This window comes from Triturus cristatus, chromosome 10 (assembly GCF_964204655.1).
Source record: "Triturus cristatus chromosome 10, aTriCri1.1, whole genome shotgun sequence".
In the NCBI taxonomy this organism is placed as follows: Eukaryota; Metazoa; Chordata; class Amphibia; order Caudata; family Salamandridae; genus Triturus; species Triturus cristatus.
The window spans coordinates 986,522,555-986,539,294 of NC_140593.1; the positions used below are offsets into that span (position 1 = coordinate 986,522,555).

The 16,740-nt window shown below is 41.6% G+C and overlaps 1 protein-coding gene across 4 annotated transcripts in view; it reads left to right on the forward strand.

Moving 5' to 3' along the window:
- The window catches only part of MPRIP (myosin phosphatase Rho interacting protein), a 753,461-nt gene that overhangs the window by 449,197 nt on the left and 287,524 nt on the right, over nucleotides 1-16,740 (forward strand). For all 4 annotated transcript variants that reach the window (XM_085628921.1, XM_085628923.1, XM_085628922.1 and 1 more), the window contains exons 10-11: nucleotides 14,131-14,187; nucleotides 15,956-16,024. In XM_085628921.1, the coding sequence (XP_085485047.1) occupies nucleotides 14,131-14,187; nucleotides 15,956-16,024 (126 nt within the window). The remainder of the gene's footprint in view (nucleotides 1-14,130; nucleotides 14,188-15,955; nucleotides 16,025-16,740) is intronic.

The window sequence follows — 16,740 nt, forward strand, 5'->3', positions numbered from 1 at the left end:
TGTGTGAGCTAAGCAGGAACTTGGAAGGCCTAGTAGTAACTATTTAGATACATGGCTGTTCTTCTTCATATGTCTGCAGAATAAACAAGGGGGTGACCTGCTTCCAAGAGACTATACTTTTGTATCAAGGTCAGAAATAGGGTGCGCCCCTGCTTTTTACAGGGTCCATCTTTAGAAGTTACCAATGCCCTCATGGAGACAAATTACATAAGCCTTAGAACAGGCTGAATATTTCATAATTACATTTTAAATCTATTTATAAGCACAAAGCTTCAAACTCATGCAGTTAAAAAATTGTCTAGCACAACTACAGCTGTTAAACGAAATGTGACTGGTTGCTCTGTCTACTTTCTGATCTTTGTAAACTCGCAGCTTGTGTGCTGCATGGATAAACACTTATAGGGGCCCAAAGGTGAGACCTATTGGCTATGCCAATGCTTGTTTAAGTAGAAGATGGCGAATTGGGCATTGTAGCCTAGTCCTATAGGCTGCATAATATTGATCTTTCTTAAGTGACTCTGCAGGCCATCCTGAAGAAAGGCGAACATCTACGCTTAAGAGCATATATTGTGAAAAAGTGCTCTGGGGTACCAGCACGTGGGCAGGACTAATAAGTGGCTTATGACTATAATGAAAATTCCCCTACGAGAGACCTGGAGTTACAGGTAAGAAACTATTCCTTCCCCAAAATTGTTATCTTTTATATATTCACATGCTTGCATGATTCCCTGTTGTCAGGCTTGGAATCCCTGGTATATTAAAATAGCAGTATACAGATAACATACAATATATCTGGTAAAATGGCCATAGACCTGAAACAACACAGTATGTTTAGTAGCACATCTATCTCAAATGAAAGGCCCCAAACTTGGAGGCAATGAGATGGAAGCTTAAGCACTTCCACTCCCCCCTAGAGGCCACGATAGCTCACATTTCTACTGCACGTCGTTTATGAGGGAGTCCCCTGTCAGAGCTCTGCTTTAACCTTTCAGTGAACATGAAATTGTTAACGTTTTGGTCTACCCTGGATTTGAACCAGCCCTAGCTTCATTACTACTATACTGTGAGTTGTTTTTAGGTAAGATTGTTACAATTTCTGGACCATGGAGATCTTTTGGTCCGACAAGCAACTGTTACCATGACTGACAAAGAGAAGACATCTCTTTTTAAAACCTGTTTATTTAGTGGCAGCAAGAAAATTTACACTGTGACCCCAAGCTCTCAGTGTATTTATTGTCTTTATCCTAATCAGAACTTAGCAGAATCCAAGATCTGTAAGTCTTTCTCCACTAAGACACTCAAAGACAGAGAAAGTAGTTTGGCTTTATTTCTTATGAAATAAAGGGAATGTTCCTCCTTCTGGAGCAGAAGCCCCCTCTTCAGGGTAAGATTCAGTGAGAAGTGCCCACCCAAGCACTTTCATGAAGGCAGCACACATGAGGAGACCGTTACAGTTTCCTAAGCATGATCTATTTGGTATAGCACTTTCAGACACCTTCTTTGTTAACAAACTAGAGTCTAAGTGCTACAGTGACTCCCTGTGATAAAAATGAAGAAGTCTTCAAAAGAAAACCTCATCAACGACAAGACTGTCGATGTCAAAGTCTTTGACTCCATTGTCGATGGCGAGGACACAGTCGATGTTGAACGTACAGTTTGCGACTACCATATCGTCTACTACGATGACAATACCATTGACGACGATGACAATACCATTCACATGGATGACAATACCTTTGACGACGACTACGGCTATACCATCAACAATGACCATTCCGTCAACGATGACAGCCATACCGTCAACAGCATCACCGTTGTGAACCACGCAGTCATTAAAATACATTTTCGAAAATGTTTTTTCACTTTTAAGGGTGACGGATGTGCCTCTAGTACAATTATTGCAGTCAGATCAAGAAGAGGCTAGTGATTATGCCTCATGACCGCTTACAGCTCAATGCAGTTGGATGTGAGATATGTCCCAGATTTTGAAGAGGCCCCAATGAATGATTAGGAATCTTACAGTAAATGTGTGTGTCAGCAGGAGTACAGTCTGGAAGTACTTGAATAGATTTAAGGCAAAAAACACCTAGATATTATGGAAAGCCAGATGTTGTCTAAGTGACAATGGCCTTTTTATCAACGTTGCAACAAATGATGGATACGTTTACTAAGTTATAACCGCAGCAACCAGCTAATAATTCCAACATGGGGTTACCTGCTTCTCCAATCCTCCAGCCTCCTCAACCTGCTCCTTTGACAGTTTCACTTCCTAGGCAGCCATCACCACTACCTCCTTCAGCTACGCCAAGAAGATGGGTCCATGGCGAAGACATGGATGATGTTTTTTCTAATGGTTCTATATTCTCTGATAAAGGAGAGGAAGGTGAACTACTACCAGACAGTGATGAAGGGGATGATGATGACCAAGATTTTATTGTTCCATGTGCAAATGCTGGCCCAGGTCCACAAGATGCTGCAGATGATATCTCTAAATTTCATTTGTTGATGGGTAGAGCTGCCAAGAAATTCAGCCTACCAATGACCTTTGTAGATCAACCATGTTTTCATTAGGACTTTAAAGAGCAACCTCGGAAATACGTTAAATGTATACCGTTTCTTGATTGTCTGGTCAGAAGGTCTGAAGTTAATTAAGTCACCTGCTACTGTTCCAGCTGTGATACCTCGTCTTGAAAAGAAATACAAAGCCCAAGATTCAGCTCCAGCTTGCCTTACTGGTCATACTAGACTGGATTCAGAAATTGCTTCAGCGGTTCAAAGCAGAACCAAGATACCAATGAAAAGGTCATCTAGTCTTCCACACAAGGCTAGCAAACATATTGACAATCTGGGCCGGAGAATTTCCTCTGTGGCAGCAACCTCAATTAAGACAGCCAATGCACTGGCGATTCTAGGTCGTTATGATCGCCAGAGCTCCATTAGTGGATTTTATTTCTAAGGATAAGAGGGAAATGGTAAGGGCTATCCTAAAGTAAGGAGAGCTAACGTTTTCTTTCATTATTGAAGCTGCGATGGATGCTTCAAATACAGGTTTTCGCCAGTTGGCAGGAGGGACTGTACTTAGGAAGCAAGGCTGGTTAAATTACACAGCTTTCAAAACTGATGTCTAATGTAAAATCTTCGACATGCCTTTTGATGGGTTAACTCTTTCTGGTAAACATGTTGATGAAGCTCTGGAAGGCCTTAAAACCGATGTTGATACAGCAAAGGTGTTAGGGCTGTTGCAGAATCGCAAATTTGGGACATCTTCTTTTCATGCCTCACGAAGATCACCGATTTTCAGAGCAGGTTTCTACTAGTATGGAAGTCAAAGATGCCCTTATTATCTTCAAAGATAGTCTGGATATGATCAAGGATACTCCTTGAAATGAAAAAAAAAGGCAAACTTACGAGAGGTCTAAAGGAAAAAGATAGGATCCTCACAAGCACGAGGCAATGATAATCAGAAGAGGACGTGACTCCCACCTTGTTTCCCCTTTTCAGTCCGGTCCTCAAAAGTTGGGAGGGTAGAATTTCCCTTTTTTCTCCTGCATGGAAGAATATAACATTAGACAAATGGGTGTTACAAATTGTTCAGCCAGGCCATAATTTGGAGTTCATTCAGAGACCCCAAATTTGTCCACCAAGACAGGAACATCATCTTCATTTGAAGGAGCTGCAAATGGAAAATCTCATGCTTCTTTCCAAAGGAGCCATAGAAATTGTTCCCAAATCGCAAACAAATCAAGGCTTCTATTCCAGGTTATTCATAATGAAGAAGACGGGTCAATGGAGGCCGATCCTGAATCTCAGAGAGCTGAACACATTCAATAAATCAATTAATCAGTAATAAACTTATCTCGATTTGGCAGGCAAATCATAAAAGCGCATAAATTACAGTACATCAATATAAAATGTCATGAAGTAAGAATACATAATTTAGGTAAAATACTCTTGATCATTAAAAGGTTACTAAGTTCTATAAAAGCATGGGGAATAAAAACAAATAATATAATAAGCAAAATGGCAACTCAATATGATTATTCAAATTTATTTATTTTATTTATTTATTTATTTATTTATGGGATTTTTAATGCGCAACTAATACCCTAGGGTGTCTAGGCGCAATGAGATTCTCTAGGATACACAAAATTGAGGACAGGAACTTATTGATTAAATAGCCAAGTTTTCAGAGCCTTACGGAAGGCAATGAGTGTTGGTGCTGTTTTAATATACAAGGGGAGTGTGTTCCACAGTATGGGGGTCGCTACCAGGAAGCGTCTATCTCCCCATGTGGCCGTTCTTGTTCGGGGAACATGCAATAGGTGGCTTGCTGCTGATCTTAGATTCTTTCCAGGTATGTACACCTGAAAAGCTTCCTTTAAGAACTTTGGTCCAGTCTGATGAATGGCCTTGTAGGCGATGCAGAGAGCCTTGAATTTAATTCTGCTCTCCACTCTTAGCCAATGTAGATGGCGTATGGCTGCTGAAGTAGAGTGTCGCCAAGGAATATTAAGCAGAATTCGTGCTGCCACATTTTGCACGGACTGCAATTTGTTCAGGATGTATTTGTGAGTGCTAAGGAAGAGGGCGTTTCCATAGTCCAGCTTCGAAAACACTAAGGTGGTAATCAGTGTTTTCCCTGCCGAAGCGGGTAGGTATGGCATGAGTTTTTTTATTTTCTTCAGCACGAAGAATGCAGCAGAGACCACCTTGTTGACATGATAACCAAAAGATAGCCTGTTATCAAAAATCACTCCCAAATTCCTAACCTTGACAGCTGGAATCGGGGGGGAGCCCATCTGACTGGGCCACCAAGTTGGAGACCATTCGGGGGAGATCTTACCGAAAGTCATAACTTCGGTTTTCTCTGCATTAAGTTTCAGGCAGTTACTGTGCATCCATGATTGTACATCCAGTAACCCCTCCTGAAACTTAGCTGCTACCACTGGACCGTTCTTATGCACCGCCAGCACAAGCTGGGTGTCATCCGCGTAGGTAGTACATCGCAATGTATATTTCTTGGCAAATTTGTCATAGCCTCAACAGAATCCCATTTCCCTCCTGCGAGAAAGAAAGTGCATATGCAAAAGGAAGGAAGAAAAAGCGCTATAGTGTGTGCTATGGATTGATGCACTCAGTTATGTAAGACCGCAGTGCAGATATCAAAGAAGTAGAGCGACTGAAAGTGACTGAAACCTTCTCTGTAAGAACAAGGGTGGCACGGTCTTAGTATCAGAAACAAAAATTTGGATCTCAAATTTTTGTACAATGCACAGAACAAAACTAAGTGCAGGGTAGATTGTTTTGCCGCATTATTACCTGGGCAGGGCAGAAGGTAGTCGTGCCGACCACCTTGATTGGGAAAGGCTACCAAAAGGTGCAAAGTGCTTAAGCTGAATCTGGTTAGATGAAATCTGTGTTGAGGCTCCAGTAAAAGATATAAGTAATGTTGCAGCTGCTTAATGGAAAAACTATTATTGTCCATGCTCGAGACTCTTCGCAGACTTATTTGCTGGTTGTGGCATGCACTGTGCCTTGAACCATATAAGGACTTTATAAGAGACTTTGCATGAAGAGGGATATTACCGGGGTCATTGAAGAATTCTATTGCACCTAGTTCGCTGAGTGCATGTTTCAGATAACCAAGGCAGGGAATCCTCTTGTTGTTTGCCAAGGAAATAGAATCCATGATAATGGATCTTGATTAGCTCCGGTGTGCGCCAGATTTTCACGCATAATAACAAAGGGGCAAGTCCAATGCTCTCCGTCATATACTGAAGGTCCAGTTCTGAGTGGCAAAAAGATATTGATGCACACTTAGGGACCATCAAACGTTTTCTAATGAAATTATTTTCCACTACCTGGAGTTTTCCACAATTGCTGAAACCCCACACTCCAGCCCCATAATTAGCGATTGAAAGGCATTTTGGATGCTTACTCTGCAAGAAGGCCTCTGATGATGCAGGAAGGAGATTTGTTTTGCTTCCCTGAACCTTCAGGATGCTTAATTTCACATACCCATTCATCAAAAAAACAGAAAGTACCTTTGATTCTCAGTGGCGAACCAGTTAAAGCGCTTCCTTTCGGGCTCAAATCAGCCGCAAAAATATTTACCAAATGTCTAGCTCCAGTTCCTGCTTTTCTCAGCAGAGAAGATAACCAGGTGTTCCCGTACTTGGGTGTCTGGTTAGTCAAAGCCCCATCCAGAGAAAACACAAAGGCTTCCACGACTGCTTGTATCAGTCTCTTCTGGAGATTAGGTCTCACTTTGAACAGGGAGAAATCAGCTTTGGGTACTCCAAGCAAAGATCCAATTTCTGGGAGCAGTATTCGACACTCAGTTGGTAAAACCCTTTCCATCAGCAGAAAGAGTGAGAAAATTACAGACAATGTCAAGGACTATTGCTGGAAAGCTATCAATCAAAGTGAGGCAATGCAAGTACCTGATAGGTAGAATGGCATATTGTATAGGTCTCATTCCGTTTTGCAGGCTTCACTGGAGACCTGTTCAACAAGAGCTGGATTTGCAATGGAAGCAGGTCGAAGGCTTATAGGAAGATATGGTCCGCGTCACAAAGCGCTTGAAACCACCCTGATCTGGTGGATAATTCCAGAAAACCTAAATGGAGTTCTTTATTTTCTTCCAAGAACAGAAACGTTTTTACTCACCACAGATGCATCCATGGACTGATGGGCAGCCCGCTTGCTAGGGTTTTCTACCAGAGGTCTTCTGTCAGATGCAGAGAAGAAGCTCCACATCAATGTGTCGGAACTCCAAACCATAAGATTAGGTTTACTAGCGTTCCTTCTCAGATTGATAGGTCAGCAGGTTCTAATCAGAACAGACAACACAACATCCATGTTTTACATAGCCAAACAAGGAAGAACATGGTCCAAGATCCTTTCAGAAAGAGCTCAGCTACTGTGGAACTGGGCCATCTCTCACAGAATAGAAATTGCTGTGAAACATTCGCTTGGCTGCCATAACGATCAGGCTTATGCACTCAGCTGGCAAATGACAGATTGTCACAAGTGGGAACAGAAACAGGTGGATTATATTATTAATCAGTTAATCAGTGGGGTCACCCCAAAATCAGTCTATTTGCAACTAGGAGCAACAAGAAATGCCCGTTCTTCGCAAGCAGGTTTTGGCATCGAGAGACAATAGGCAATGCTCTTTCGATCAGTTGCTCCAAAATATTTTCCTACGCCATTCCTCCTTTTCCCCCGATACCCAGGGTGTTGAAAATGACCAAGATAGACCATTGCACTCTGGTCCTCATTGCTCTGATGTGGCCTCACCAGTATTGGTATAGCAAGCTGCTGCATTTGGTGGAACGTTCAGCAATTCCTTTGAAGGTGCATCCCAGGATAATGTCTTGACAGAAGGGAGAGATTCTTAATCACAATCCCAAGCCGCTGAACTTGACCACAGGGTACCTGACCACTTAGCCATCTGAATCTCTCACAAGATTGTAAACAGATTCTGGCACAGGCTCATGATCCTGCGACCAATAAACTTACAATGTTAAGTGGAAGCGTTTCTGTGTCTGGTGTAGGAATAATGGTCATCATCCGCTTCAAAAAACCCTTCTCAGATTTTTCCATATTTGTTCATTTTGGTCAAAAATAGTCTCAAATATCTCTTCAGTTAGGGTTAATCTGGCTGCAGTCTCGAGATTTAGAAGGATTGACAGTTTGATGTCTACGTTGTTTTCCCAAAGAATCATTAGACAGTTTACGAAAGGTCCCTTCAGAGCTTTTCCACCTCTTCGACATCCTCCCGTTCCATGGGACGTTAATATAGTCCTCAGTCAGCTGATGTTACCTCCCTTTGAGCCAATACATAGAGCGGACTTAAAATGTGTTTCATGGAAGACTGCACTAATGGCTCGGACATCTGCTAGGAGAGTAAGAGAGATTTAGGCATTCACCATAAGATAACCTTTTCTACGGTTCATTAACAACAAAGTGATACTCAAAACCAGCCCTAAATTCATTCCTAAGGTGCCTACTGACTTATATTTGAATGAACCTGCCATTCTTAAAACCTTCTTTTCTAAACCAGTCTCAACAGCAGAAAGACCATTACTATTCTTAGACTTGCGTTGATGTCTCAGATTCTTTATAGACTGAACTAAGGACATGCTCACATCAGACACGCTATTTGTTTTGTTTGTCATCCCCGGAAAGGTGAAGCCCTGTCTAAACAGGGATAGAAAGCAATACAGGCTGTGAGCCAACAAGCTGTCATGCCAAAGCCGAGCGTCCTCTCCAGACAATAGTGAGGGCACATTCCACCTGGGCCATGGCTTCAACTACAGCACTCTTTGGTGGGTTACCCTTGAAAGACATCTGCCATGCAGTCACTTGGAGGAGCAGGCAAATATGTACATGAATCATTACTGCCTAGACATGGATCCAGAAGCTGACACAGCAGTGGGACAGGCGGACCTGAGAAACCCTTTGTATTAAAGTTGATCCTGCATCCCACTTTGTTCTACTCCTATGTTGTGTACTGTTGCTATTCTGATTCAAGCATGTAAATATATAAAAGATCCAATGTTGAAGAAGAAATTGGTTACTTACCTGTAACTCCTGTTCTCCAACATTGGCAACTTTTATATATCCACAGGCGACCCCTTCCTCCCTCCTCCTCCTCGGTCAGAGGATCATTGTTTTCCGTTCTCACACTTGTGCTTTGAAATCTGAGCTATGATGGCCTCTAGGGGGAGTGGGAGTGCTTAAGCTTCCACGTTGCTGGCTGAAGTTTGGATTCTTTCAAATGATGTGGATGTGTACCAAACATACTGTGTTTTTTCATGCCTATGGCCATTTTACATGATATACTGTATGTTATATATATTTTTACAGTGTATTGTTCTATTTTAATGAACCAGGGTCTCCCAGCCTGATGACGGGAAGTGATTCAAGCATGTTAATATATAAAAGATACCAATGTGGAGAACTGGAGTTACAGGTAAGTAACTAGTTTCTTGGAAGTGTTGGGTGGGGGTGTCATAGGGTTTTCAGTTTTATGTTTTTTTTGTTTTTCTCGTTTTCTCTTCGTTTGGACAGAAGTGGCTTGAGTAACCTATTCTGCTGAGTGTTCTGTGACAGCTATTCCCCTTCTGCTCGCTGGCACTTAAAATGACATCCTTCCCCCTCAGATAAATCTGGCCCACTTTTGAATTTTGTTTTAAAATGTTAATGGGCTGGACACTCCTATTAAGAGGGATATCTGCCTTAAAGCAGACAAACATTATTCCATGGACATATTACTCCTTCTGACTGGCTCTCAGTCAGCTTCCTGAGTAATTACAGGCTTACTAATGTGCTCCAGTCGGATTTCCATAGCTGCTCTAGGGGGTTGCTCTCCTGTTAAGTAGGAATTCCCCATTTCACATAAATGCTGTTAAGCCAGATGTCCAGGGGCAATACCTAATAGTATTCATGTCAGTAGAGTGCAACCCGATTACCTTCCGCTGTGTTCGCCTCCCTGCCAGTATGCCTCAGCTTCAACACAATCCTTTCTCACATGTTGCTTGATGCCTCACCGGGCACCCTTGTTAAAGTGGGAGACTTTAATAGGGGTCATGGACTGGGAGCTGGACAGGAACTGACACACACCAAAAACTGTGACTGGGTTGGCTGCCCTTGTAGTCTTTGCATACTCCTTGGGATTTGTGGTCGCTTGGCGACCGCGCCATTACACTACACATGGTTATACATTTATCTCTGGCACCTCCAAATTATTTTCTAGGCTAAATTCTTCCTTTTCACAGCAGATTTGCACGTCAGCTCTCCAGAAGGGATTTTTAGGTCACGTCCTGGATTTGTTCTCCCTGGGCCACTGTGTGGTAGTATTTGCAGGCTCAGTGCCTAGAGGAAGACCTATGAAACATTCTTGTCCTATCTTCTCAAAGAAACAGACTCCTACTTTCAGATCAGCATGAAACATCAGACTGCAGAATGCTTTCAAAACAATAATTCACGCGAAGATGATGGACTTCATATCTTGTCTGAAAGGAGTAAGGCGATAGTACTGCTTGAAACCTGACTTCTTCAGCCCGAACATGCACATCGATGCTCCCATAGGCTCAAAGCACTATCTGCTTTGGAGGTATTTCAGATTTCATTGACAGACAAGGCTAAACTCCGATGGATTGCGGCCCGGAGACATGTATAGGACTACTTATGATAGCAGACTTAAGACTCCTGGAAGCAAAATCATCCAGATGCAGACTAAGTTAGTTTACATTTCTCTATAGTCTATATTATACATGGGCCTGACTCTTCAGAATGGGGTGGGGTGTGACTCATCTACATTATGTCTCATGTGCTTCACAATACCTACTACATTCCTCTAAACCACCTTGGAGTCCCTGGTCATCCAGAAATTCTGGGCGGAGGTCCTGCAGGCATTCAGGCATTGACGGAAGTACTTGACTGGCAAATCGCATCCATACCAACATCGACCCTAATATCTTTGAAGATATTGATGGTAACCTACTGTAAAGATTATCTTCCACCTGGGACTGTAATGGCCCATCGTGACCTAACCCATCAGTGAAAAGCAATCCCCTCCTCCACCGTCATTTCTAGGCTGGGTAAGAGGTATGAACAAGTAGACAATTTTATGACGCTTGTAGGTGCCCCTGCACATATGGCGAGATTTGGGGTTCATGCATGAAGATTTTTCATATGGAATAGTGCCTAGAGGCACCAATAATGGTAGTTGAGAATGCCCGCTTTTTGTCACCTTGAGTTCCTAATTTCTGTGCCATAAACTGATAATTGCCATCTTTGCATGTCAAGAATGCTTCGAAAATTGTGGTGTGTTGTTCACTTTTTTGTAACTATTCCCATATTTTCATCTCAAATATCAATAAAAATGTATATTTAAGAAACGCATTGAGCCACACAATTTTGTTAAAAAGATCGCATTTTACTGTTCCTTCCAGTCTTCAGACTGGTCAGTAGGAATATTCCAAACCCTACAACCCTGCCTTTTACCACATTCAACTGCAAGTGCAACAGCTTAAAAGTATGTCTTCACTTTCACTACACCATCCTGAATGCTGCCTTATTTGACCAAGCTCTCATGTTTCTACAAGTTTAATCCTTTATGAAGAGGGGGTGGTTCTCCTGAGAGGCACTTTAATGTTGTCACGATTGGTGACCACCACCTCTTTCCTAAATTCTTCTTCTCCTTTCTCAGTCTTTTGTTCCTATTTCAAACAGATAGCTCTTGCCCTAGTAATGTCCAGACTGGACAACTGTAACTCGCTGTACCTGGATTCGAACTAGAACACGCAATGCAAACTCCGGTGGTGCAGAATGCATTGGCGAGACTTGTTCTGGACATTCCTAAAAAACAGTCTGCGGGGAAGGGATTAGAAACCCTTCATTGGGTCCCCATCAATAAACGCATTAACTTCAAATCATTCTGTATGGTACATAAGGCACTTTATCTCCCTTACCATACAAGATTAAAAACCATATTCTGCTGGCACTCCCCTGGTAAACCCCACCGCTCATCTCTCCAACTGTGGCTTGCGGTACCGAGTACCAAAAGAAAGAAGTGGGGCGATAGAGCATTCTCTGTGGCCGAAAGCAAACTCTGTCATTCTCTTCCTTTTACCTTAAGGGCCATCCCTCTTCACCTGCCATTCAGGTCGGCTCTTAAGACGTGGCTATTCTCTGGATAATTCCTTAGCTGGAGCGGATGCAATGGTGTATTGGTGGTCCTCTCCCGGATGGCTAGCCTTTAGCACCTTGATGCCTTAGGGTGAATGCTGCATTTTATAGATCTCAAATCAAAGAAAAATCCCGGCACCACCATAAGCTGCTGCCCTGTGACATTACCTGTGGGTACTGTTCAGGCATGTAGAAGTTTTCTAGCAGCTACTTGTCTATGGGACATCCTGAATCAACTGATGTGCGATTTTAAGGGTGTAGGATACAGGATGTAAAAAAATTATTTCACAAGAATTACGTTCCATATCAATAGGATTGATGGAAATGCTAAGATTATGTATTTTTGGTATCTTCTGAGGGAACCAGTTTGATTGATCCACTTTCACCATATAAATCTCTGAATTAGATGTGCCTGATGGTGTCTCTGGGGGTTGCTGCTGCGTAAATTTGAATTCTGTATGTGGATCCGGTATTCTGCAACAGGGATCAATGACTCTTGTTACTCACTTTTCTACCCCCAGAGCAAACAAAGTCAGGGCCTGTTAAAAATAGTCACATTTTGGGACGTTTATAGGTTGTATTTCCACTGATATCGGAGCCATTGAGTGGCAAGACTCCAGAAAAGAGACAGGACATCACATAAATTTAGCTGGAAAACCAAAAACATGTATTCATTTACTTGAGCAAGTGCTAGAGGTGATCCTAATTTTCAGGAGATAGGATGTGTACTGAAGTGGCTTTGTACAATTCCTGATATGTGGACACACTGTTAATGTATCCCTTGTGGGTAAAAGGGATTCAGAAGCATTGTTTACACTCTGATTATCGAGGTATTGTGATGGTAATGTCCTCTGCATGATAAACAGGCTTATACTTCCTGAGACCCTGACCACAAGTGATACAGATATACTAACTTTTATTTGATCAATGCCATCACACTAATCTGGCCAGTGTCTGTTAATGCAAGGTTCAGCATCTGTCTTTTATCCTTGAGGTACGGACTGTGTGCCCTCCTATTTTGCAATAGCCTAACTGTCCTTTCATTGGGTACATTACATAAAGCGGTTGGTGGGATGGGAAAATCCCTCCCTTGCATGGTAACAGGCTTGCTCCCTGCCCTGAGTGTCCCAGCTACAACGATACTTGGATCAATGTTGCAGATTTTTTTTAGTCATGGACGAACACGGATTATGCATGTGCACCATGACATAGACTTGTTTCACGGATTGTAAACTTGTTGGACCAGGAGGGGTTCCCAAAGTGCAACCCTCATGATGGTGAAAGGCTGCTGCGTTTACCAGGAGTTAAGTAGCACTAGCGCATTGGTGGCAGCTTGCCGTGTAGTGATCAGTAGGAGGGAACCAAACCTTTTTACCTGTGTCACTAGAGTAAAGCCATCATTCTCACCCATGTAAAGTTTAGCTGCTGTGTGCGTAACTTACCCCTGGCCAAATTAAGTTAGCATGTAGCACTGTGCAGCACCTGTGTGGTTGCATGTGTGATCTGTGTATGTGTGCGTATGAGGAGTCAAATAAATGAAAGCTTCTGTGTTCCATTTTGTGAGACCCAGGGCTGACTGGAGGAGCATGAGCAAGCAGAGGACTCCCCTCAGACAGATTTGCTTATATTAAGTGTGCCTAAGAGTGGTATAAAACATGAAGAATGGAGTGTTGTGCAGTGCGTGCATGTTAAATGCATGTATGGATGTCTGTGTGCCTATGAGTAGTACAGTACATGATAGATACAGTGCTGCACAGTGCGTGCGAGTTAAATGTATTGGATGGGTTTATGTTTAGCGATGAGTTGTACTGTACAGGAAGAATACAGTCCTGCACAGAGTGTGGATGCTGTTTACATGCACTGGATGATTGTATTCCTGTGGTAAAATACACAGAAGATTTTGGGTTACATTTTGGGCGACCCAGGGCTGTCTGTAAAAAGAGGAATCCTCCCAGACAGATTTGTGGATTGCTACATTCCTGTGAGATGGGTGGGACACACACTGAGTAAGAAGAGCAAGGCTCTCCAGCACACTTCAAAGAGTGCTCTTTGCTTCTGAGAGAGGTCACTGGAAAGGGACTTGGGTAAAAACAGTTAGATACCTAACAGGCGCGTCCTCCGAAAAGCAGGTATAAGGTCAAATGAATTTCTTTAAAAGATGTTATGCAGTCGTTAAACTTGAAATTGCAAAAGTTATATTTAGGGCTAAAGCTGTAATTGTATCTTTGGTGTACATGAAGCGCAAAGAACAGCCGTTTACCTCACCTTGCAGGAAGCAGACATTCCCTACACTAGAATAAAAACAGAAAGGCAGATTGTGTGGGAAAGGAGAAAAAAATACATTAATGACAATTTTAATTGTTCTAGAACGTGGAATTTCTGGGTGTGTCACTCAAATCATACTTAACTTTTTCCTTTCTGCCCCTGCAGCCTGACCTGCTGAACTTTAAAAAAGGATGGCTCACCAAGCTCTACGAGGATGGACAGGTGAGTGCCAACAGATAAAATCACTATTTACATCTGCAGCATTTCAGAAGTGCACTTATTTTTGTTTTGGACGCTGAATTGTATTTACCTTACCAAGGTGAATTTGCAGATTCAGTTTATTTTTCTATTTGCCCTTCGGAGGTATGCTTTAATTTTTTTGTGTGTGGTTTTTTTTTTTGCTGTATTAAAACATTTATCTTTTTACCATGAAGGCTGTTTTCAAATGTCTCTGCTGGTTTATCTGTCTTGGTGCCCCTAGTGATCTGACATTTGTAAAGACATTTCAATGGTTTTGACAGGTCTGCCTTCCCAGGAGCCCTTCAGACTATACTCCTTGTTGGTGTTGTCAGGCACTTCCTCAGTGAAGCGTACCTTTACATAAAATATTAACCTGAACGTCATGGAGCAGTGCGTGCTTCAGACATTCTCGTAAGGATAAAATGGAGTGAAGGAAAGTTTATGACTTCGAAACATGTCCTTGAATTATGATTGACTTTGCTGTGGAAGTCCCAAAGAAGTGGTTGCACACGTGTGGGAACAATAATCTTTTTATTAATAGAGCAAAAAAAATGTATTGGCCTCCATAGAATAAAAAAAGTTTGTGTTGAAATGTAGTCCATTCCCACTTTTACAAAGCAACAGATCCTATCTAATGACAGGGTTATATACAGCTAAAATCACTTCATTAGCTGACTCTTTACAGACAAAAACATATATGTATGAAAATAGGATACTTATTTCAAAAGGCTAATAAAGGTTTTCCTGAATTAATTGCCACGTGTTATTGCGAATCCTTGATGTTTTGAAATAAAAAAAAGTGGCTTGGAAATCCTGTAGCGGAAACCTAGAATCAAATTAACAAACTCATGAACATGGCCAAAATGTGCACTTGTTCTAGTCCTGGTGCTTAGTGAGTCTTCTAACTTGTCAAGAGCAGAAAGTTTAAGTGAACTTAAGTAGACTCTGTGCTTTATAGAACCCATGGCATGGTTCAGATCTAAGCATTGCCTTTTTCTTTTCCTTTTGAGGAAGTTGTAGGAATCAGCACATCATTTAAGTTTTTGCTATCCCTACAAGCAAAAGAGGTAATTGTATATATTAAACAAGGTCATAATGTATGGACGGAGGATAGTTTACTCCACATCTTTGTTATTGCAGTTCTGTGCTACTACTTAGGCCTCAGCGTGCTTTAAATTGGCTTGATGATCTGACATTATCTCTGACAGTTTAAATGTGAAATATTCTTCTTGACACAGTCTAATTTCTAGATGATTCAAATCTAAAGAAGGAGCACGGAAGTGACAATTTGATTGAATAAGAGGTAATTGCGAAAGCAGTGGAAGATATACATCCACAACCTCCTTTGTATGTGCTAGTATTATGTAGTTGAGTGAAAGTGAAATGGGAATAGAGACCTGATGGGCCTCACTCAGCTAACATAAGGTGCTAGGTTACTGAGAGCCAAGAAATCGCAGAGAATATTTTCTGACTTTTACTTTTAGCTAATCGTGCTATTAAAAAGACAAGGATAGTCCACACAGGCTTTTTATTTTGCGGAGTCCAAATATGCGACTTTCACAGGGGGACATCACTTTTAGTGCCCACATTGTGCTGATAAGAAAAGAGGGACAATAATATCTGTTTACAGGAATGCAAAAGCTCTGACGCTGGGGATATCTCTTTTAAAAAATCAGTCTGGGAAAGTAACACAGATGTTTGATTTAGAGACACAATGTGATACTAGTAATCCCTTGCTTTTCCTTTCCAGTGGAAGAAACACTGGTTTGTGCTGACCGATAAGAGCCTTCGATACTACAGGGATTCCGTGGCGGAAGAGGTAGGTTAGCTGTCCAGATGTGCACCCTTAAAATATGGTGTGTGTGTTGAATGCTCCTTAAGTCTGTATTTGTGATCCTGAGTCTGTCTTTTTTTCTTATCGAAGCTTAATGTTATAGGTTGGCAGCATTAACCATATATGACTTTAAACAAAGGGTACATTTTACCTTTAAATTTGATATTATATTTAATGTTTCGACCTTTCTCTTACTTTACCTTTTCTGCCTCTTTAATTCTTCCTTTCCTGCTCTCAGATTTCATCCAAATATCAATGAACTACCTTTTGTGTATCAAATTTATGTTTCAATAGCACATAATTCCATTGAAATGCCTTGAAATTTCAGAATTGGTTTCCTGAGATGAGGGTTTTGAATTGGAATGTTTCTTGTAACTTTATTTCCCTGTGAGAATGCATGCACAGTAGTGGAAGATCAGGGAAATTGTTAAAAATTAGGCTCAGTCCGTAACATTTTCTAGTGAAGTCATTTTCTTTAGAGAGCTAGTTATAGGACTATAAAAAACCATGAAACATGTATTCATTACATTTCCATTTATTCTCTCACCTGTGAACAAAACTTCAACATATCAACATAATGGACTACATATCAGATGAGTTCGTAGACAAATCATACGCCACACATTCGATCATGTCATAACTGCTTCAGCATAACAATCCTCAAGAAAAAGCGCTTATTCTTCACTGCTCAGTGGCCAGAT